The sequence below is a fragment of the Carassius auratus genome, unplaced genomic scaffold, assembly GCF_003368295.1.
Source record: "Carassius auratus strain Wakin unplaced genomic scaffold, ASM336829v1 scaf_tig00217092, whole genome shotgun sequence".
In the NCBI taxonomy this organism is placed as follows: Eukaryota; Metazoa; Chordata; class Actinopteri; order Cypriniformes; family Cyprinidae; genus Carassius; species Carassius auratus.
Genome location: NW_020528891.1, coordinates 65,986 through 89,191, shown reverse-complemented (window position 1 = coordinate 89,191; position 23,206 = coordinate 65,986). Strand labels below are relative to the sequence as shown.

At 39.8% G+C, this 23,206-nt stretch overlaps 3 protein-coding genes and 1 non-coding gene across 4 annotated transcripts; 3 read left to right on the top strand and 1 right to left on the bottom strand.

Annotated features, from left to right (window-relative positions):
• The first annotated feature begins 1,003 nt into the window (after positions 1-1,003).
• Positions 1,004-3,706, top strand: LOC113099960 (uncharacterized). Its single transcript, XM_026264843.1, has 4 exons — positions 1,004-2,006; positions 2,105-3,146; positions 3,238-3,385; positions 3,491-3,706. Exons 1-4 carry the CDS (start codon positions 1,009-1,011, stop codon positions 3,679-3,681), a joined length of 2,379 nt encoding a protein of 792 aa, XP_026120628.1. The 5' UTR covers positions 1,004-1,008; the 3' UTR covers positions 3,682-3,706.
• On the top strand, positions 3,640-20,295 carry LOC113099961 (uncharacterized). The gene is made up of 6 exons (XM_026264845.1): positions 3,640-3,821; positions 15,724-15,810; positions 15,920-16,093; positions 17,669-17,752; positions 18,248-19,186; positions 19,308-20,295. The coding sequence occupies exons 1-5, from the start codon at positions 3,765-3,767 to the stop codon at positions 18,740-18,742; spliced, it is 897 nt and encodes a 298-aa protein (XP_026120630.1). The 5' UTR covers positions 3,640-3,764; the 3' UTR covers positions 18,743-19,186; positions 19,308-20,295.
• On the bottom strand, positions 7,749-7,830 carry trnas-uga (transfer RNA serine (anticodon UGA)). Its single transcript has one exon. It is a non-coding gene; the product is annotated as a tRNA-Ser (tRNA).
• Positions 20,296-20,747: 452 nt separating the features above from the next.
• Positions 20,748-21,854, top strand: LOC113099962 (histone-lysine N-methyltransferase SETD1B-like). Its single transcript, XM_026264846.1, has 3 exons — positions 20,748-20,788; positions 21,044-21,455; positions 21,721-21,854. The coding sequence occupies exons 2-3, from the start codon at positions 21,100-21,102 to the stop codon at positions 21,812-21,814; spliced, it is 450 nt and encodes a 149-aa protein (XP_026120631.1). The 5' UTR covers positions 20,748-20,788; positions 21,044-21,099; the 3' UTR covers positions 21,815-21,854.
• The last annotated feature ends 1,352 nt before the right edge of the window (positions 21,855-23,206 follow it).

Sequence of the window (23,206 nt, the reverse complement as noted above, 5' to 3'; positions counted from 1 at the left end):
CACGTCATGGTGTTATACAGAGCCATGTCAAGTTCAGCATGTTTTTGACACATGCAATTGCACATACTGGAGCAAAAATGTTCAAATTATAATGCTTAATTTTCAAGATCATCTGCAGCCACGGGATCCACAGTCTTGTCTACAGCAGGTTACTTTCCTAATCAGATTCAGAGGCTTATTCTGTTACATACAGACTTATCCTCCATTTCTGAATTTTATTATCTTATTTGTTGCTTTGGCAGTGTTCTTGCCTGTTCTAAAAAGCATGTTTTTTGTTCTAACTATAATTAAGGGTTGAACATACCAGTGGTGAGGGTGAGTGCACTTCATGAATTGTATGCAATGGTATTTAAAGTGTCATTTCCTGTTATAAATGGAATGTTTACTTACAGACTTTTGAACATTATTAGAATTTTTATTCCTAGAATAAATAGAATGATAGAATAAACAATGATTCATGCGTTACATTAAATAAGTCATTTAATGTAGTCAAGACAATTACATACACATCATGTACATTCAGTTTTTTAATATATTTTTTATTTCCTCCTTTTCCTGTTCCGTGCAGGTCTGCCGCAGCCTCCATCAACATCAGTTCCTGTGTGTAGGCCTTCTTCACGGGGTGAAGGCTCTGTACCACCTGCAGAAACACAATCAACACCTGCACCAATGCCATCTGCACTGACTGAAGCCCCTCTTCTCAGCTACAAAAAAGGTAAAGACAGTTAAATACACATCATGTGCAATCATTGTTAATACACACACACACACACACACACATATATCTTTTTTGTGTTCCATGCAGTTCTGTCGACATCACATGCAGTCTCTAGTTCTCCCAGTCCCAGTATGCCTTCTTCACAGACTGATGGGCCTGTACCACCTTCTGCTGCACAATCAGCACCTACAGCTCCTGCATTAATGCCTTCTGTACAGAAAGAAGCACCTGTTCCTAGCTACTTGCAAGATATCAGCCGCTGGAATTGCTCTCTTCAACAAAGAATTTGGATGAAGACAGAGATGGAATCCATGGGGCTCTGGCCAGGATCACACCCAGTAAGACACCTCATGAATATGGTCTCCTTATGGCGCTATCCACCTCAGCCTGAGCTTATAGAGACAAACACTGGCCTTCCATCACCCAAATACTTCCAACTCCATCCCTTTTTCATTTGGAAACCTGAGCACAGTATAATGGAAAGGCTTAGGAACAATTACATCCTGCCTTGTCTTTACAGATGTCAAAATCCAAACGTTGTGTCCTCTGGTGTGGGAAGACCCAGAGTGATCCTTGGTATTACTGGGCAATTTTACATCCTTGCTTCACGTCTGTGTTGTAAGGCATGCAAAAGATACTGGTTTGCTGATAAACCTCAGTGGCCGGACATTCTACCACAGCGATTCAGAAACATCTTGCCAGCCTTCCTCACCCATAAGAAGGCAATCTGTAAAACAGTGATGGATGAACTGAGGCGCTCTGGAAAATCCCCTAATGACATGGCCAACCAGCTGTCTGAGGTGCTTCACCTTAAATTTGAAAGAGCACATCTGGCTTACCTTCTCAGTGTGCAGAATGTCAGGGATGCTGAAGCAGGGCTGTATGGTCAGAAAACCATCACTGGGGCACTGAGGAAGGATGACACACCTGCACCGTTTGGGGATTACGGAGACACTGATGGGTGGAATGGGGTGTATGTCTCTGCACACTATTTAATAGAGTGCCTCCTTCATGAATATCAGCGGCAAGAAGCAGCTCTCACTCAGCTCCTACAAGGCACTTTTGGACAGGTGTTCAGGTCAGATCACACACGCAAAGTTGCTAGAAAAGTGACCCTCTTATCTGGCACGATGTCATCCTATGCTGTGATGAATGAGAACTGGATGATTCTGTCCCGGGTGATGCTGCAGAGTGAAAGTGAGCAGTCATCGGAGTCAATGTACTGTGGGCTATCAAATCGCTACAGTGCTGCTGGTATTCCCAAGGCCAAGTACCAGTGGGTGGACAGGTATAAATCATCACATCTAACCAAACATTACATCAAGTGGTGTAAGCAAAGGTTATGAATACATTAAAATGTATTTTTTTCCCCCTTTATGTACTTAGGGACTGCTGTGCCGCTTTCAGAGTGATGGACCCAGGACCTTATGAGCACCAGCAGTGGGAAGCCTGGAGGACCACAGAAGCTACTGTGGCAGAGGTTACATCAGGAAACCTCAAGAATTTACATGCCGCTTGCAGGAAGTTCAACGAGGACATGGTTGTTAAACTGGACTTGTTTCACTGTATGCGGCGGTTCACCAGGGAGTGTGTTTCGGAGCACCATCCTCTGTATGGCTCGTTCTGCCAGTTCATCTCTTCTGCCTTCTCTGTAGTTGATCAGGGTGACCTGGAGAAACTGAAGAACGCATACAGATTCTGTGGTATCGAGCCTGCTAATCCCACCAAGCTGCACATCAGAGAGCATTGTAGGACAAAAGTGCCACATCCCAGAGAGCTGGTTCAAAGGGTGGAAGAAGTGTTACACCATTTCTATCTGGCAAAGGATCCCAACAACATCTTCCTTTTCAAACCCTCAATGTTAAAATTATGGTGGATTCAGCGTATCCACATCCTTAGAGGCTGCCTGAGTGATCCTGAGGTGGAGGAAGGAATCCTCTACAGATATGGTGGAACCCTACAGCTGAATCATGTCAAGGGTGATGGAGCTGCTGTGCCCATTTGGATCCTTGTGAGAGGCACTTCACAGCAGGAGGGGTTTCATTTCCACCAGGCTCAGTGGGTAACGGGCAATCGTGTCTCTACTGAATTGTTCCAGGCACAGGGTATGACTGGTGTGGCACGCTGGAATTATCAGTGGCTGGTGGACCTGAAGCAGCCTGGGGTTGTCTTACCTGGAGTGTTTGACCCTGTTTTGATGATAGAGTTAAACAGGGCATCTATAAAAGTGACAGGGCAACCCAAATATCCAGCCTTGCACATCTCCAGCAGGGACACAGGAGAGAGGTTGGGCCTGCAATATGTGGAGCCAGGTTGTCGACCTGTGCCTCTTGACTTTGACAAGCACAATAGCAGGAAGACAGACCTAGGAGATGTGGAGATGCAAGAGGAGTCTTCATCTGGCGTTCCGTTCTCATTCCCATCTCAGGTACGCCTTTAAAAAAAATGTATACATTTTTTTTTTTATTAAAAAAAATAAATTTATAGTTCTCACTTGCATATTGCACTCATTTTTTTAGGAATGCTTAAAGGATACCTCTTCTGCTGAGACCCCTCTTGCTGCAGAACCAGAGGCTACCTCACAGGCTGTCATTTTTCACCAGTTTCCTACACCAAGTGCTGTGACAGTGAAGGAACAAACATCAGAGGAGTGTCTTTTAGTTGGAGGTAACTATATAATACATACAGGCGTCAATGTGTGTAATCTGTCTGCCTCATCTATGGACACAGAAAAAATATACTTAAGTTAGTAATTTTGTGAATCTCTTTTAGAACTCCCAAGCACATCACCACTGCCTGTAGCTGCTTCTCCCTGTTCTGCTCGCACTGGACCTATTAAGACCGGTGGGCGAGTTTTTGTGTTAAACCATAATAGATGGACGGATCCAATGAGAAATATCATTGATGGTTGCAGTTATGGCAGCGTCTTCACTCAGCCAGTGAAACAATCAGTGTCCCAGTGACAGTACTGGCACCTGCCCCAGTCAATCCACCTGCAAAGGCTGTTCCTGAGGCTGTCCCTCTGGACCAGACAGCATTCGAGAAGATGGTGAAGGACATCATAGAGAAGCAGCAGGTAGTTCAGCAGCAACAACAATTGCAGGTGCCGCAAAAAAAGCTAACCAGATCCTGTTTAGCCTGTGGCCAGCCTAAGTCTCGATACATGGGTGATGGCTCCTCAATACATTTCTTCTATCAAGGTAGTGATGTTAAATACTTCTACTGCTCCAAGAAAGTATTTGACACACAAGCCCCTTTCACACTGCACGTCGGACCCGCAATATTCCCGTAACATTGCCTGGTCCCCTTCTGTGTGAAAGCAACCACGACCCGGAATTGATTACCGAATTGAACCCGGGTCGGGGACCTAGTAACATTGCGGTAATCGATCCGGAATGAGCGCTGTGTGAACAAAAGCCAGATCTAATTCCGTATGGAAGTGATGACGCGCGTTATCGCGCGACTCTTTTACCGGCTGTTTTGAAGGAAGATCAACATTCTCGACGAAAACATATGTGCAAACTGTAATGAAGCAGAGATCAGTTAGTTCCTCACTTTCCGCGCTGACGCCGAGATCGTTTGCTTGCTTCAGTTAAAGTATAACGTGCCAAGCGCTGTCGACTCGTACATTACACGTCACGCGCTGATGTAACGTGTCGTTACGGGATCTTCTAGGGTTGTGTGTGAAAGCACGCACATATACCGGGTCTTCACTGGCAGTGTGAAAGTGCCAAATCTAGCGACCAGGAAACAATTACAGGAACACTTTACCCTTGTATTTGACGGAATGGCAGTGTGAAAGGGGCTATATTCAGCAGAGGGCCTGACCAACCCCAGAATGCCTTTTGAAGATTTTGCAGAGACTCCTTTTTTTCAGCGGGAACTGGAGGCCTCTAAGCAGAGAGGGACAGAAAGGAAGAGGGTCACTGATGAGAGAAGCAAGCGGAAGTCAGCAGTGGAGCATCCTACTGGTCGTCTGTGCAGATTCTGCCACCTGCCACTGAAACAAGGACCCAACAGTCCTCATATTCACACTAGTTTACCTGGAGTGGCAGGCAAATACATTTACTGTCCTGCTAAAGTGTTTTCTCTTTATCAGGCTCAGGGAATGAGAGCAGAAATGCCATGGAGAGACTTTCAGCAGTCTCCATTCTATGAGACTGAGAAGCAGAGGTGGATAAACGAAAAAAAAAAAAATGACTTCACTGTGCTACAAAACAATATTTGAGATCTGGGCATGTCATTTGCCAAAGACATTCTTGCACAAGGTTATGTAAATAACCTTGTACATTTTTTTATTTTTATTATTTCATTTATTTCCATTTGTTCATTAAAGCACAGAAAGGATTCTTTTATTCTATTGCATTGTATTTTAGTGAGGTTTTATTTTGTTGACTTGCATTGTTAATAACTGTTATAACTAAACTGTCTACATAATTATTTAATTTTAAAAATAATTTTTTCTTGTTTTTTTTCCCCGTTATCCACAACTTTAGATTATATTATCATTATTGTTGTTGTTGTTATTTAATCTATAATTGTAAATTATTTTATTTATATTTCTGTTCATTAAAATACCAAAAGTAATATATTTTATTGTATTGCATTGTATTTTAGTGTTTTTATTTTTATTTTATTGACTTGCATTATTTTATCTTGCCTCATAAACACTATATGTTAATAACTGTTGCTATTAAACTCTTTTTTAATTTAAAATATGTGTTTCTTGTATTTTCCCCCGTGTTATCCACAACTGTAGATTTTATTATTATTACTGTTGTTTAATCTGTAATTTTAAATTATTTATTCCCATTTGATCTTTAAAATACCTAAAACATTGACCTTATTTCCATTGTATTTTAGTGTTTTTTATAAGTACATTTTATAGACTTGCGTTGTTATTACCTTGCTCAGATTTGTAAACACTAAATGCTAATCACTGTTACTATTAAATATATATAATTGTTCATAATTATTTAATTTACAACACAATTTAATTGTTTTTCATGTGTTCTCCACAGCTTTGGATTTTATTATTGTTGTTGTTTAATATATAATTATTTAATGTATATTTATTCAACTATTATATATTTTGGTAAGTACTGTCCTTTAATAATACAATTTTTAAGTTTTATGTAATATATGAATTACTGACCTATAGATAAAAATTAGAAACTTTTTTGCTGTTATTGGTTATATTTCATATATATATATATATATATATATATATATATATATATATATATATATATATTCTGTACATAGTTATACAAATATAAAATTAATTTCTTTTAAAATAAAGTCCTGAAATATTACCAAATGTTCTTTTTTAATTATTCAAATTGTTCTATATTAAAAATAACTTCCCTATAATAATGTAAATATTTATTAAGATCGTTGCACATTTTAAGTGTATCTGGAAGAAAAACGAATACAAACTTATTTTATGGTGTTTGTGGCCGAGACGGGATTCGAACCTCTAATTCTGTGTATTTTTTACGTCCCGCCTCCCTGGAATTTCCTTCGTTCCTATTGGCTAGTCAGCACTCTACACCTATCCGCGACTGGCCTTCGCGTGTGAGGCGAACGTGATAACCACTACAATATGGAAACCCACTTTCTAAAGAAGTCCGAAATCGTTGTGTGCAGGCTCGGCAAAATGCGTGTAAAGGCTAAACCTTCTGAAGCCAACTGTCGGCTCAAAGGAGTTCATACATTTCTTCAAAAAGGGACAGCTGTTTCTGCTCGGTTTCGAACCGAGGACCTTGCGCGTGTTAGGCGAACGCGATGACCACTACTAATAGACAATCGGCGTAAGTCCCACACACAAGAGGCCAAAGTTCATTCGGCCTGGCAGTCTATGCAGAGTTTCCTGAAACGCTACCCTTAACATACCTCGGAATTAAACACTTGCAGCGTGATATCAAGCTGAAACCTGCCTTCCTGTGCTAGTCTCAAACTAACAAACCCAAAGTTTCAAGAACATAGGAGAAACTCAAAAATTTCTCTTGGTGATTTTTGTTGGTCAAATTTTTGAGTTTCTCCAATCTTCTTGAAACTTTGAGTTTTTTTGAGCCGAAATTTAAAGCTTCTCCAATCTTCTTGAAACGTGTCTAGACTAGCATGGGAAAGCAGGTTTTAGCTTGATATCTCTTCAGAAAGCTGAGATATGGACTTGCCACGTACAATCTATCCCATTGTAAAAAAAACAGGCTGTTTGTGGTCAGTGGAATTCCGAGGGTTTAACACCTCTGGGTGCTTCGGGAGTAAGCGAGGAGCCACCTGAACAGGTTTCTTGGCAGATTCGTTGACCATTGTGTTGAATTTCAAGAAGGTTAACCATGTGTTAGAAACTGCTATGGCTTGCATCATTTTATCAGAAAATAACAATCCAGATGGATGTGTTTTAAAGTTCGTCAAGGGGATAAAAAGGCTACTTGTGGGCACGTAGGGGATCAGGGGGACACATAGACTGCTTGTGGTCACAGTCTTTGTATTACCAGTCGACAGAAGGGTAGTTAGTGGTCACATAGGCGGTAAGAGGGACAGATGGGCTGTTTGTGGTGACACAGGTGATCATTCGGACAGACAGGGCTGGCGCGCAGGGGTCCAAGTGGATATTAAATTATGTTGTGGGATAATTAAATATATTCTAAATAAACTACAAACTTAAAATTATATAAATTTATTTTGTTCTCACGTTCTTTCTTGTAACACCTCCCTCTCAGTGACAACAGCTGACTGAGCGGCTCTTTATGCAGCTCATTATGCAGGGCTTTGTCTTCTCACGTGTAAATCACAATGATATTCATGATAGTTGACGCCTACTCGCATATGACTTTTGCCAACAAAAAGTGTTTTAGAAAATTTAAATCAATGTATTGTTTTCTGTAAGTGAGTAAACAAGATGATTTTCACATAATTTAAAGAAAAATTCTAGGCTACAAGCTCCAGTTCTCAGTTAGGACAAAGGACCATAGAAGGCACAATTACCATCACAGAAAGCTAAAGCAATACTGCAAAGCCCTCCCGTAGTCAGCAGGGTTTGAACCTGCGTGGGGAGACCCCAATGGATTTCAAGTCCATCACCTTAACCTCTCGGCCACAACTACGTCTAGTGGTAGGCTGCCTGCCCCCTTGTCTGGTGGAGCCCTGCACAGGCCAAGCGTCAAAAACAAAATTAAGAAGAAAGATGAGGTGGTAAAAAAAAAATTCAACCTTCCTGTACACACAACGGCAGAGGGTTGCCGTGACTCGGATTCGAACCGGGGTTGCTGCTGCCACAACACAGAATACTAACCACTATGCGATTTTTTTTTTTAATTGAATAAATTAATCAATTCAAACATACATATCAATTATTCACATAGAAAAATACATAAGATTCTTTCTTTGACATAAAAAACTTCTACTTTGAATTGACAGACATCTTACTTACATTTAAAAGAAGTCATTAAATAGTTTATTCTTTTAAAAAAGACCATTCAATCCCCAGCTCTTTGAAAACCTTTAACACCTCCTGAGTAAAAATATTATAAAAAACATCAATCGTTTCCTCCAACTTAAAATAATAAAACAGACTTTCAACATATTTTTCTACTTTTCTCCTGAACACATTCCATACATCGATTAAAACATTTTCCTTTTTCATCACCACTCTTCTTTCCCATATCGAACTTTTCATCAGCATTACAAGTAAATTAATCAGCTTCTCATGTTTACATTTCTCATTTATGCCCAACATTAACACCTATTCCCACTCAAAGTTCCCATTTCCTTCTCCTCTCAAAATTAAAATCATGCTTTTACATCTCTCATTAAAATCTTTCAGCTTATCACAATATAAAAACAAGTGTAAAAACCCTTCATCAGCATCTTGGCAAACTTTACATATTGCACTTTCCTCCATCCCAATTTTGCTTAAAATTACGTCTGTGAACACTGCTTTGTTTCTGATAAAATATTCCATATTCTCCAGTTTAGTCTGTACAATTTTCCCCTTTATATTCCCCCATATTTTCTCTTCTGTTACATCATTGAACATCTGTAGCCAATATTCATTTACAACAGGTTTCTTGAAAACCACATCTCTAAAAAAACAATAAAACATTTTCACATTAGATTCTTTAAAAGCATATAATTTTCCCCCCAGCTTCACATAAACATCTTTTCCTTGATCTTCTTCTTCCATATTTTCAATACTCTTTATCCATTCTTTAGGTATAGCATTCTTAATTAAATCATATTTGTTTGTAATCTCCTGTCTGGTATAATCCTCCTTTTGTCAGGGTTTGCAAGGGAGGAACTCAGGTGCAGACAGGAATCGGGTTACACACAGGATTTATTAATACAAAAAGGGAAAAACAAAAACCCACGAGGGGGAAAACAAGGACTAGGGCAGATACAAAAATAACTAAACAGGACTGATTAGACAAGATAAACAAAGACTCAAAACTAGAGAACACTAACTACAAATAAACACTCACGGTTATACGGGACACAATATCTCAAAGGGGTTACCAGGGTATAATCACGGGTGAGGAACAATCACAAATCACAATGAACCGACGCAAGACAGAGCACACTAGGAGATCTAAATAGGGGGAACAAGACACGACAGGTGGCACAGATGGGACAATCAAGACACGACTAGGTTAACAAGGGGGGCGGGGCAAGGGAACGAGACAACACAAGCACATGGCCCAAAGACAAGGCCATGTGCTTGTACACAAAACATGGGTCTGTCATGATCCTGCCTCAAGACTAGGGAAAAATCAAGGACACGAGGGCAGAATCATGACACCTTTGCCTCCTCCATCACATCCACAATGTATTGAACTGGTAAAAACCCCTCTTTTAATTTATATAAAACATCTCTGACTTTCATGATTCCCACATCCCACCATTTCTTAAAAAACACCTGCTTCCCTTGATTTAAAATGCAGTTATTTAAGAATAAAGGCTGATTTAAAATGTTCTCTCTACCTTGTGGCTTAAAATGCACATTATCTAAAAATTTTCCCCATGCTCCCATCAGTTCTCTATAAAATTCTGGCATCCCCTCCGTCATCCAATTTTTTGTTTTCATCCATAAAATGTTGTCCCCCAAATTAAAATGACTACACTTGTTTAAAAAATGCCCCATTGTTCTTTTCCATGCTGCTTTATTTCCTTCGTCTAGATATTTGCTTATGATTTTCACCCTTAAACTGTTCTTTCTTTGCTCCACGTCCATTAGCCCTAGCCCCCCCCCTTCCCCACTGCTCCTATTAAAGTGTTATATGCAATTCTCGGTGGCTTTCCTTGCCATAAAAAAATCTAAAAAACATTTTCTGTCCACAACGGCATTGAAGCCACATATAAAATATGCCATAACTTAGAAACCATTAAAACATTCAAAATTAAAACCCTCCCTTTCAAAGTTAAGGACATTAATCTCCAAAAATTCAACCTTCTCTCGATTCCTCCTAACATCTCCTCCCACATAATTCCTTCTGCTTTGGTTTCATCCCTCCCCATTAAAACACCTCAAATCTTTATTTCATTCATTTCCTTAAAATTAAAGTGCCCAGTTAAAACCTCACTTCCCCCGAATCTCATGTATACTGTTTTATCCTCGTTCACTTTAGCCCCTGATCCCCTGCAAAATGTTTGTACTATTTTCATTGCTTCCCTTACACTCAACAGATCTTCCAGCAATAGCGTAGTATCATCAGCGTACTGAAAAAATGTATTCTCTCCTCCCTCTATGCCTATTCCTCTTATACTCCCTTCCTGTTCTACCATTAATCCAAGTGGTTCCGCAACTAAAGCATATAAAAGTGCCGACAACGGGCAACCCTGTCTAATTAATCTTGTTAATTTAAAACATTCTGTTAAAAACCCATTACATTTAACTTTCGTTACAGCACCTTTATATAAAATCTTAACACATTTAATAAAATTCCGTCCAAAACCAAAAGTATTCAAAACCCCAAATAAAAAAGCATGCTCTACCCTGTCAAAAGCCTTCTCAAAGTCCAAACTGATTAAAAAACATCTTTCTTCTTTTCATTAATATATCTTATGTTATCTTTTATGCTCATTGTTGTATCCGCAATGTCCCTTCCTTTAATACTGTAAGCTTGGTTTGTTTGAATTATTGTGGGCATCACTTCTTTTAAACTATTAGCTAAAACTTTTGATAAAATCTTTAAATCAGTGTTAAGCATTGTTATAGGCCTATAATTCTTTAACTCCACTTTGTCTCCTTTCCTTTTATATAGCTTCATTAATCCCATTCCCATCCTTTCGTTCATCTCACCTTTCCTAAAAATCTCGTCAAATACTTCTTTTAATATAGTTGTTAAAACATCTTTAAAAACAATGTAAAACTCACTCCCCAACCCATCTATCCCTGGACTTCTTCTTTTGTTTAACCCAAATTATTGCTCTTTTTATTTCTTCTTCTCTTACTTCATCATCACACTCTTTTTTATCCACTTCTCCTACTCTGGCTTTTATCTGCTTCAGTAATTCCTTTTTCTCCTTCTTTTACCCCCTCTGTACAGAATAAGTTATCATAATATGATTTTATTTCCTCTAAAATGTCCACATTTTCTTCTACTATTCTCCCATTTTTGCCCCTTATTTCTCTAATCATGTCTGCTTTCCCTCTTCTTTTGTCTAAATCAAAGAAAAATGTTGTCCACTTCTCCCCCTCCACTGTATATTTTGCTTTGCTTCTTAATCTTGCAGCTTCATATTTCTCCTCTTCCATTTCCTTCAGTCTACCTTCTATTTCTTTTATTTTCTCTATGTTTTTCTGCCTTATCCAGTTCCTTATTTAAGATTTGTCTTAGCTCTCTTTCCTTATTTTTCTTACATTTGTTAATTAATTTGCAATATGTTATTGTAAACTTTTTTACCAGATATTTCACGTTCTCCCACCACATTCGCTTATCCCCACTATACATTTCATTTTCTTTTTTCTTTTCAATGATCTCCTTTAGACTTAAAACATAATCTTCATTCTTTAAAACCTCTGTATTTAAAATCCAGACTCCCGGCCCTCTTTGCACTTTACTCCAGTCTACTTTAAAAAATAAAAACTTGTGATCGCTAAAACTTGTTTCTTCATACTTAATCTTTTTAATAAAATTCTCCACATTTCTTGTACATAAAATAAAGTCTATTCTTGTTTCACACACAAACTGCCCCACTATTTGCCTTCTTGAAAATTATTTTATCTATTCATTTCTTTCTCTCCACACATCGATGATATCATTTTCTCCCATTAATGCTTTTAATTATTTTCTCCCCTTGTCATTTTTAAAAACCATTCCTTCTGCCATGTCTTGTTTACTAAAAACTGTGTTAAAATCCCCTATCATTATTATTTCCATATACCTGTTTATGATATTTCTTAAAACATAAAAAAAATCTTTATTTTCCTTCTCCTCTGTTGACGCATGTACATTGACTAAAATCAGTTCACGTCCTTCACAATTTACTTCAACCACCATACATTTCCCCATCTTATCTTTATACACTACCCTACTTGAATTAAAAACATCTTTTCTTATTAAAAAGTCACTCCTCTTCCAAGCCTTTCATCCCCATTGTTATATAAAATATCCCCTTGCCATTTCTTTTTATAGTCCTCCATCACACTCTCTTTCCAATTTGTTTCTTGTAAAACAATAACATCTTCGCCTTGGCATTTTTCCTTCACTTTTTCAAATGTACCCATGTCCATCAGTCCCCTTGCATTAAAAGTAACGCAACTTAAAACCGTTAATAAGAAAAATAAATACATAACAAACATTACTTTCCATCTTCTCCCTCCAACCCTCTTAACACTTCATATCTGTTTACAATTTTCACTCCGCCCATTGTCATTATCTTTTTTCTAGCATTTTCCACATTTGGTTTTACCTTAAATGTTTGCCTTCTTATTTGTCCTCTCCCCTCTCTGTCTTTTTCCATGTGATCCATCCTTGTTTCTTCTCAACTGTCCATTTCTTTGTTTTGATCATCCATTCCATGTCCATCTCCGTCCACACCATCTAAAACTGTTCGATATTTCCATTTCCGTCCATTGGGTGTCCTGTTCTGTTGTATGCTCCTTGTCTGCATCATTTACTTTTTCTCCTTCTTCCTCTCTGTTGCTCGCTCCTCCTTCTGTTTCTTCTTGTTGCAATCCGTCTTCCTCTTGTCCTTCATCAGTTTCTCTTTCCACCTCACTGTTTCCTTCATGCACCTGTCCGTCCAACTGAAGTTCCATACCTCCTTCCTCTCTTTCCATCCAACATTCACATTTATTTAAAACTTCTTGACACCCTGGGCATCTGACAGCATTGCAATCTCTTGCAAAATGTCCCCTCTCCTCGCACTTCCGGCACTTAAAATCTGGGCAGTCTTTCAGCGGGTGTCCAGGGCTCATGCACAGCCTACAGGTCTTCACCTGATGGCTGTGCATTACCCTAAAATACTGCTGCCCTTCTGCTGTTTCCAGCTTTGTGCTATATGGCAACGATGCTACATCTTTGGGGAATCTCACTTTTAGGAACCTTGTTCCGTCTTCTATGTTAGTGCCCGGGTAAACTCTTCTTTTTATCTGTGAAATGGGATTAACTCCCCATCCTTCCAATTTACCTATAATTTCTTTGTCATCAATATAGACTGGCAGGTGCATGAAGGAAACAACATAATCTCTGTTTTGCAAATTTTTTACCTCACAGTTCACTCCTTTTATCATCAGTTTATCAATCAGTTTGTCACATGTTTCTTCTTTCTCCATTGTTAATTCATATTATTTTCCTTGTCTTGGCCTTAGTGCCAGGATTTTCCCATGTCCAGATTGTTTTGATACAGCCTTGATGATATCCTCTGCTCTCACCTCGATCACATTCTCTACGTTCACAATCACTGTAGCCTCCTTTAGATATTTTCTTTCAAGAAATTTTTCCATCGTGCCTTGGTTATTTCCATTCCCAGCTCGTAGTTGATTTCCCAGTCCAGTGTCATTTACCGATTGTGTCTCTCCGCCAAATCCAGTATCGTTTGCCATGCGTCTCTCTCCAACCAGTCCAGTGTCATTTGCCATTTGTGTCTCTCCAGCCGGTCCTGTGTCGTGATCCATTAATTTGTCCATTTTAAGAGAAAAAAAAACAAAAAAACAAAAAAACAAAGAAACCACCCTCCAGCCAGCAAAAAGCTGCTGTTAGGTGGTTTAAAACTGAAAAACACACAAAAAACTGAACTAAGGTCCAAAAACAACTTGCAGCCAACACTTCCTGTAGCTCTCTAGCGCCTTCAGGTTGGTATGGCCGTAAGCCCAGAAGAGACGCAGGTGTCATGGGATGAAAGCTAGAAGCAGTTAGGACAAAAGGGCAAAGGACCATAGAAGGCATAATTACCATCACAGAAAGCTAAAGCAATACTGCAAAGCCCTCCCGTAGTCTGCAGGGTTCGAACCTGAAAAATCTATGACCTGGATTTGAACCGGGGTTGCTGCGGCCACAACACAGAGTACTAACCACTATACGATCATGGCGTACCACTGGCTCACCCAAGTTAACCACTGGAGCCCGAATACAAGAAGCACCAGCGGCGTGTTGGTCCATCGAAGAGGGACTGCACATTTTGCAAATCAGTGGGAGGACCTTGAAAAATTCATGGACGCTTTTCCTCATGGCCTTCAGCAAACAGCGTAGTCGGTAGGATTCGAACCTGCGCAGGGAGACCCCAATGGATTTCTAGCGCTAGCTGGCGAAGGATAGTCCGACATAATTTCAGAAATGTTGAGCAATGTCGAACTGCGCAGCCAATCGCATCGAAGCGCTATGACATTTGGACCAATCGCGTCGAAGCGCCTTAACATTTCCAGCCAATCAAAAAGCGCAATTCATAACATTCTCTTGACATGCGTGACATTTGGCTAATCAGAGAGCAAGGGGATACCGGCGGCACGTTTCCGCGTATCACCGCTAGGTGGAGGGGTCAGCTCTTCAAGTCAGGTGTCAATCAAGTTGCCGAAATGTGCCGAAGGTGTACGAAAGAATGACATCGTCCTCAGGAGGTGTGTCAAGGGTAAAAAAAGTTCATTACCGAAGTTCGTGACCTACGACGAGTATCATTGCCGCGGAGCTCAGCATCATTTTTACGGAGGACAGCGAAACTTCATTTTAAAACTAAATACGGCGATATTACCGACGACGACAACAGTTAAGAAATTATCATCTAATTGCAAAAAAATTTTTGTATTCAATTTTTTTATTATTAGTGTAATTTTAACTGTTTTAATTGTTCTTTCAAAACTGTTTCATCAAAGTCAATAAAAATGTCTGGCAAACAACAAAAATCACATAAAGCTATGTCGGACGCTGAATGGATTTCGCGTTTAAAAAAGTTTGCCAGCACAGGAATTTGGCCATCAAATGAAGGTAACAGGCCTGCTCTTAGACAGAAAAAGTGGTAAGAGATCTATCAAAGGGTGAGTGAGTGTTTGTTACCTTTGCATGATAGAGAGAAAAAAAACACTTAAGTGTTTGTTGACTTGCATAATCGAACATTATTAGTATAGTTGTTTAATGTATTTGCATAAGAGAACAACAGATTAGGCTCCATTACAAACATTTACCTGGTCCCATTCATTGGTATGGTGTAATGTGATGGTTGTGTTATGTTTATGTAATGTTGCAGGTATTTTGAGATTTATGTCATACTGTTAATGAAAAGTTACATCAAAGACCTTTTGTGTACTGGGAGACTCAGAGATTTGAGAGGGGGAAGGGGGAAGGGACAGTGAATGAATAGGTGGTCTGAAGGTGTGAAATGTTCCTCTCTTGTATCTCTCTCCTTTAAAGAGAGATACCAGCTCTAACATTATATGTAAGATAAGCTTGACTTGTGTCCTAGACATTAATCAGTGAATGAATTAATATATTAATTTAATAAAGTATTTTATGCTCTTTTAAGTGACTCACTTGTATTGTGCATTACATTTGTTATAATACTTACAGATTGAGAAATGTCCGATGCTGTCTCGTGGCCAAACAACCTTGCTTGGAGGTGTGCTGAAATGCATCTGTGGTTTTCACACTCTAAAGGTAACATTAATGTAGCAAGTATTTTTTGTTAATATTATTTACTGAAATGTTTTCTTTCTGAATTGTTATATGTATTTTTTATTTAATTTTTTTTGGTTGTGTTAAGCAGCCCACTGCGTCAAACGTTACTGGACCAGCACAAAAGGTGGTGGAACAACCTCATGCTGCTGAAACAGCAAAGAAGGTCATGGAGCAGAGTCAGCCTGACATCCAGCCTCATCCCCTGCCCAAGCCCCAGCCAACTGCACCTGTGGAAGCAAGAGTTGCAACACAATTTTCATTGGTAAGAATTGCTTTTTTGTAGCACTGAAGTATGAGCTCAGTTCAAATTCAAGGAAGTTCAGAAAGTAAGAAGAAAAAAAGAAAAAGCAATAATTCTATGAGATGCTGGTTGAGACCTGCTAATTTTCACACCTCTTGTACAATGGGGGCAACTGTTGTCTGCTGATTGGTCGGTTTGAATATCTCAGCTTTGGTTTAAGTCACATGGTCAAGAATAAATGAAGATTGTAACCTGCCTGCTTTCTCCCTTTCATCTCTGGGCTCTACTCTTTGATTGTCCTCTTTGTCTCTAACTGAGCTCTGCCTTTGTTGAAGGTCACTGAGCTAGACTCATGTCCCTCATGGCATCTCTCTCAATACTTCTCATGTGTTAAAGCTCTTTTTTTTTCCTGCAAGTAAATGCTGCATTTTCTTAAAATTGTAATATTAACACAAATAGTAATGCTTGCTATTATAACACATTCTGTCTTCTCACATTTTTAGTTTACCGAATCAAGATTTACCGGGTCTCACATTGCTGCAGCAAAGCCAAATCTCAGTTTGGCCAGGAGAACTTCTCAGGCTGAAAACCAGCCCAGCGCAGCAGTGTCTAGTGCCTCTAGACCAAGCACTACAGTCTCTGTAAGTAATGGCATAATCTATATTGTACTCTATGAAGACACGTTTCACGTTCCATTCTATACAAATTATTAAACTATTTAAACTATTTTTTAATAACAGAAAACCATATATTAATAAACAAAAAAGTTATATTTTATAAATAGATTTCATATAAATTACTATTCAAAAGTTATTGATGTTAAGAAAAAGGAGGCATTAAATTGATAAAAAAATCTCAGACATTTAATGTCACAAAAGATTTCTATTCAACATCATGTTACAAACTATTTCTATTTCAAATAAATGCTGTTCTTCAAACTTAATTCTGAAAAATACCACCTGTCATATTTATGGACTTTTCTCTCCTCATGTTCCTCAACCTAGTTTGTGTCTCCTCTTGATTATGTCATTCAGTTAATCTGTGTCTAGTTAATTGACTCATTTGTCCATCATTGGTCTGTCTACTTAAATTTTAGTCTGTTCAGTTTGTCTTGGTCTATGTGTTACTGTCTTCCTTTGTGTGGGTTAATTAAAGATTATTTACCCTTGATTTTCATCTTTGTGTGCTTTCCCCAACACCATAAGTGTGGCAACCACTGTAATGCAGTTTTATTATCAGCTATTTTCACGTTTTCAACTAATAATGAAGGTTTATGTTCAATAGAATGGTTTCTGAAGGATCATGTAACACTGAAGACTGGAGTAATGATGCTGAAAATTGGTTCTTGCCACCGTATAAATAAATTACATTTCATATTTTTAAACTTTAAATTGTAGTAATGTTCCACAATTTAACTATCTTTTTAGTTTTTAACTGTATTTTTTATCAAATGCAACCTTGGTGAGCAGAATAGGTTTCTTTTATAAACATTTGGGCCTCAAACTTTGCAACTGTAGTGTATGATTTAATCTAGGACGACTAAGTTATTGTAATGTTCTATTTGCAAAATCTATATTTTACTTCATGATTGTACAGACACCAGATCCTACAGTTCCAACCCCTGTCCCCAGAGCCACTGCAGATGTGTCCAATCCCGCTCAGCCATGCAGGATCGTCTCTGTAAGTAATTTCATATTCTGTTGGTCCAAAAATGTAATTAAATCAGCTTTTACCAGACACTAGGATTACATGCCATGAAAATTGAATATTACTTTTATAACCAGTAGTTCCTTAAAACACATTCATGCTGAAAAAAACAACAACAATCAAACTATTGTCATAATGTCAATTGAGTTTACATGATACTGATTTATTGATGATAAACAGTGTATAGATGTTAACATTCATGTGTCAGAATAAATAGATATTGGTTATAAAGTCTCAGAATTCTTTTTTATTTCATATTCAACAGGATTTCAGGATTATTTTGTTCCTTTTTTTGGATGACTTCCGTGTATAATGTAAAGTTATCAGTTTCATTGTCGTAATAATCATTGTAATACCATGTAATACAATGATGATTTCATGTGAAAGTAATCAGGGATACAAATAAAATTGATTAAAAAGTAAAATGAACTTACTAAACTTAATGTTTTGCCTTTTTTTCCATCACAGACTGCTCCTTCTGGGGCATTATTGCAAGGTCCATCTGTAGTTCAACTTCCTCGTTTGTGGTCTGAGACCATACCACCAGAGGATCACAAGTGGATTGGCAAAAGGCTTTTCAAAATTGGATCCAAAGGAAAGCCAGCACTTCGTGATGACCTCCAGCTCTGGTATTACCCCCCACAACCAGCACTTATTTACAATCAGGCTCCAGCTCCAGACAGATTCTTTTGTCATACTCTTCTGCTGTGGATGCCATACAAGCTGTGGAGGGTTAAGGTTCTCTGTCCCAATCCAGCCTGCGGACAACATCAGCTGACAGGAGGTGGTCTGCACAAAATGGCACGGCAGGTTCTAGACATTGACAGAACATACAATATGGTCACAGAAACCCTTATCTGTACAAAGTGTAGAGCCTCACATGTGTCCTGGAGTCAGACTGTCCTGCAACAGCTAGATCTGGGCCATCGCTCTGAGTTTCAGGTCATCCTCACGCGGAAGTAAGTACACTTTCATTCCTCATCCAGTTGTTAACCCATCATCACGTGTGTGTATGTATGCAAATACTTTACAATTAAATAGCTAAAATATATGAATATGTGGATTTTGCTTTTCCTAAGGGACGCCTGTGATATGCGGGTCATCAGGCTCTTGCGTGAGCGTGGCTTAGGCAATAGTCCCACTAGGGTGATAAAGCAGCTTTGTGAAAACCACAGCGAGCAGTGGCTCCATCGTCTGGCCCGGTACACCACACAATGTGTTGACTTCCTCAATCAACCCGGGGTGATGCCAGTAAATTTCCAGGAGCCCCCAGAGCCTACGGTGGTGCCAAGCTGCAAGTGGTTGCTCACCGTTTACAGCCAAGACATTCTGACCAGGCTGGATGAAATCCATGCCAGAATAACATCCACCTATGGCTCTGTCTTGAAGATGGATTCTACTAAAAAGGTTAGTTGTGGATTTGTTCATTAATGGTGTTTATATGCCAGCATGGCACTGTATCTGTATTTTTCATGGTGTGATGTTTGATTTATATTTACAGCATGCTTCATATCATCTCTTATTACAGATCACCAAGAAGCTGGCTGGGACAGCGAGGGGAACGGGACTCTGGCTTACCTCTGTTGGCAACGAGTTTGGTCAGGTGCTCATAAGTGTGCTGACAGCCCAGGAAGGAGCAGGACTTGACATGATGGTAGACGGTCTGGTGAAAAGATACCAGCAGGCTGGTGTAAATCCACCTTCTGTGTTGTACGTGGACTGTGGGTGCTGCAGTGAGGTGAGTGAGAGCAAGCTGAAAACCAGGTTTAGGGGCTGACCAGATCTCATGATACGCTTGGACATCTGGCATTTTATGCGCAGGATTGCCTTGTGGTGTACAACTGATGCCCATCAGTTGTACCCCATTTTCATGTCACGGCTATCAGCATGCATCTTTGAATGGGATGCAGCTGACGTCTCTATCCTTCGCAAAGCAAAGAGAGAGCTGTTGATGTCCCAGGGTTGGCCTGCGCTGACAGATGAAGATGTAAACAAGCATCTGACCAGGGAGGAGCTGGCTCTACATTGCCGGAGGAGGACCCGTGGAAAGGAGACTACCATCCTTCTCCTTGAACAACTGCTTACAGAACTCCTGAGCAGCAAGGGAAATGACTCTCTGGGTGTTCCTCTCTTGGATCGAGAAAGATGGAGCACATCTGGTGTGTCCAAAAGAAGCACATCAAGTGTATCCAAGACCCTCTTGGTGTTGCCCTCTATACTGAGACCGGGAGCCTAACCAAGGGAGGTGTGCTTCTGAAGACTTACAGATGTGCCAGAGGCTCCACTTCTCTTGAATCCTTTCATTTACACCTTAACCGTTTCATCCCAGCTATGTATTTGTCGAACACACACTGCATGTGCAAAGAAAGAACATTTAAGTGTCTGTGTGTTTAACATTGCCTAAAAACTGTTGTCTGTTTACAGGGACCAGTGCAAACAGTCTGAACTTTCAGATTTATTTGTTGGAGGGTCTACACAGGTGGAACCAGGATCGGGAGGCAGCTTCCATGTCATCTGAGCCATCAGCTTTACGCAGCTACACAGGAGAACTTGTTCACTGTGTAAACAGCAATTATGAAAAGCTGTTTGGCAGGAAAGTGGTCCCCACGTTTTGTCCCCCTGCACGTTACACCGGTAAAATAATTTATTATTGTTAATTAACTTGCAATTCCTGTGTAGTCTCAGTCAATATTTTATTTAACCTATACAGTGTACTTTGTATCTGTATTTTTGAACTATAAACTATCAACTTGATCAACTTTTTTTTTCTTGAAACATGCCCTCTGTCATCTGATCGATATTTTCTTTCAAGTAAAAGGCCTTTCAGTATAATTGTACAAACGTCTACCTTAATCTCATAAATCACATGCCATTTTGCTGTGGAATCTTTTTTATTAGAAAGTAGTTAATTTTTAGAAAGAATAACTTGATTATTATTAGTAATATTTGGTGACCATTTACTGTACTGAAGTTACTTTGGTTTACTTGATTAGAAAAGTCAAGTTACATGTAGTAACATTTGAGTAATTACATTTGAGTTACATTTGAGTAATTGTATTTATATGTTTCTCAGTCATCATTGTATTGTATTTCTTTGTTTTGGCCCCACAGTTATAGGTTCATGGCCTTTTTTTTCTTTTTCTCCTGTACTATGATCTCCATGATCTCACACTATAACAATATATGAACAACTACAAAGGCCTTATGTATCAAATATGTTGCACAGCAATTGTATTTAATTCCCATTCATTGTTTTTATTCCAGGTGAGCTCATTGGAGTGCAGTATCTATTCCAGCAGACTGGTCAGGCACTGCAGGACATGAACCCAGACTCTGAAGAGACGGCAGAGCTCATCGAGGAACTTAATGTGGAGGAGCGAGATGAAGATGAGGGCTTCTGTGATGTCAGCGAGGATCACACAATTGCAGATCCCGAGGATGTTCTGTCACCTCCCTCCTCCACTCTGACACTGGGTTCTTCCACCGTGGTCACCAGCAGTGACACGGCTGTACTGGGTTCCACATCCCCTTCACTGGTCCCTGATCCTACACCTGCTCCTTCATCACCTGGACCCTCGGGGACTGCTGTGCCACCTTTTCCCTCTGAAACATCTGTTTCACCACTCTCCTCAGAGCCAGGAATGCTGGTCAGGATGATGATGACGATGAAGAGACTGTAAGTGCCACTCCTCTCTATTTCTTTCAAATAAACTACATTAAATTAAAATAAGGATTGATCAACATATACTTCTTGCTACTGCTTTATATCCAGACTTTGCTCAGATTTTAAACTAAAGTCATTAGTAGGCAACAAATCAGTTTTATTTAGTTAGTGCTTTGTACTATACAGATTGTGTTAAAGAGCAACACATCAATGGAACTAGTTATGGAACTAGGCATTTTACAAATGTGATTATTATTTGTGCTTGTTTTCTTAATAGGCTGTTGACTACCAAAATGTTCCGGGATACCAACATGTTGACAAGCTGGCCGAATATCTGGTGGAGCTCCGGGGTCACACAGCCCTTAGCCTGACCAATCAGGAAGCCAGCACCATAATTGAACTTTGGCAGAACCTGGCTGACCAGGACAAGCAACGGGTGGTGTATGCAGCTAGACACCAGAAGAGACTGCTGAGTGGACGCTTCAGAGTACCAAAGAGGCCCACTAAAACCCCAGGAGTAGAGAGCACCATCAGAAGTGTGCTGGGAGCAAGCAGCGCACCTGCTCAGTGGCCTGACTGTTGCCGTCTGGTGGAAACCATCTTCATCAGGCTTTGCAATACCCACCCAAGCCCCAAGAGAAAAGGCAAGGGAACGCTGTCGAGATGGTCTCTAATCCTCCAGGATTACAGGAGGATAAGGCAGCTTGTACTGGGCAACAGCTTGGTGATGGGAGGAACCTCAATGCAGCTGGTGGAGGTTAACCAGAATACCCTGATTCAGTGGTATAACAACAGACAGAAAAAGCAGGAACTGTCTGTGCTGATTCAGGGCATTCAGTTGCCTCAGCCCCTCCCTGAAGCTCAGGAACCTCTCCAGGCTGCCAAACGCCTACGGACTGAGCCAGAACAATCAGGGGAGCAGCACCAGTACAAGCTACCAGAGAGCACAGCAGGTCAGGCAAAACAGAGGCACACCTCTACTGGGCGACCTCCTCTCAGACCCAAGGCACCAACACAGACTACTATGTTGGTTACGCCATCAACACCTGGAGCATCAGTGCAGATGGTACCCAATATACTTATACCTGCAGCACCAGGTTTCCCGGCTGTGCCAATGCTTCAGGGTGTGCCAGGGCATGCCAATGGCTCAAAGACTGCCAATGGTCCAGGGCACGCAAATGGTCCAGGGCATGCCAATGGTCCAGAGGATGCCAATGGTTCAGGGAATGCCAATGGTTCAGGGAATCCCGATGGTCCAGGGAATGCCAGTGGTTCAGGGGATGCCACTGTTACATCCTACAGTTGTGTAGGGCACAAGTTCACAACCAGCTGCCAATCCCCAAACCATGCCTAAGAGACCCTACAAGAGAACTGTAGAGGCGAACACTTGCAAGAAATGCGGACATTTCAAAACCAGTGCAACAGGACATAACCAGTACAGGGGCAAAGTATACTGCCCACAGTCTGAAACTGTTACAAAAGAACAGTGGTTAGAGGAAATGCGGAGAACTGTTCCCAAATAATGTATATATTTTTATTTATTGTAGTGTGTATATAGTTGTTTAAATATAGTTCACTATAGTTAATATTTGTGTTGAACATTATTTAATATTTTATTTACTGCTTTTTAAAAATCTATTTAACTTATTTGTGTTTGTATTTAAAACTGTATTTACTGTTTTATTTACCTTTTTAATTTATTGTTTGAAAACTTATTTAATTTTATATTTATTACTGTTCAGTTAAAAAAAAAAAAATCATTT

Bases quoted from the DNA above. Each gene is read 5' to 3' on its own strand.
- LOC113099960 (XM_026264843.1), top strand. From the start codon at position 1,009: ATGAAGACAGAGATGGAATCCATGGGGCTCTGGCCAGGATCACACCCA. The intron at 2,007-2,104 runs GTATAAATCATC...TTATGTACTTAG, and splicing joins AAGTACCAGTGGGTGGACAG to GGACTGCTGTGCCGCTTTCA. The intron at 3,386-3,490 runs GTAACTATATAA...AATCTCTTTTAG, and splicing joins GGAGTGTCTTTTAGTTGGAG to AACTCCCAAGCACATCACCA.
- LOC113099961 (XM_026264845.1), top strand. From the start codon at position 3,765: ATGGTGAAGGACATCATAGAGAAGCAGCAGGTAGTTCAGCAGCAACAA. The intron at 3,822-15,723 runs GTGCCGCAAAAA...TAATACTTACAG, and splicing joins AGCAGCAACAACAATTGCAG to ATTGAGAAATGTCCGATGCT. The intron at 17,753-18,247 runs GTAAGTAATTTC...TTTCCATCACAG, and splicing joins AGCCATGCAGGATCGTCTCT to ACTGCTCCTTCTGGGGCATT.
- LOC113099962 (XM_026264846.1), top strand. From the start codon at position 21,100: ATGAACCCAGACTCTGAAGAGACGGCAGAGCTCATCGAGGAACTTAAT. The intron at 21,456-21,720 runs GTAAGTGCCACT...TTTTCTTAATAG, and splicing joins ATGATGACGATGAAGAGACT to GCTGTTGACTACCAAAATGT.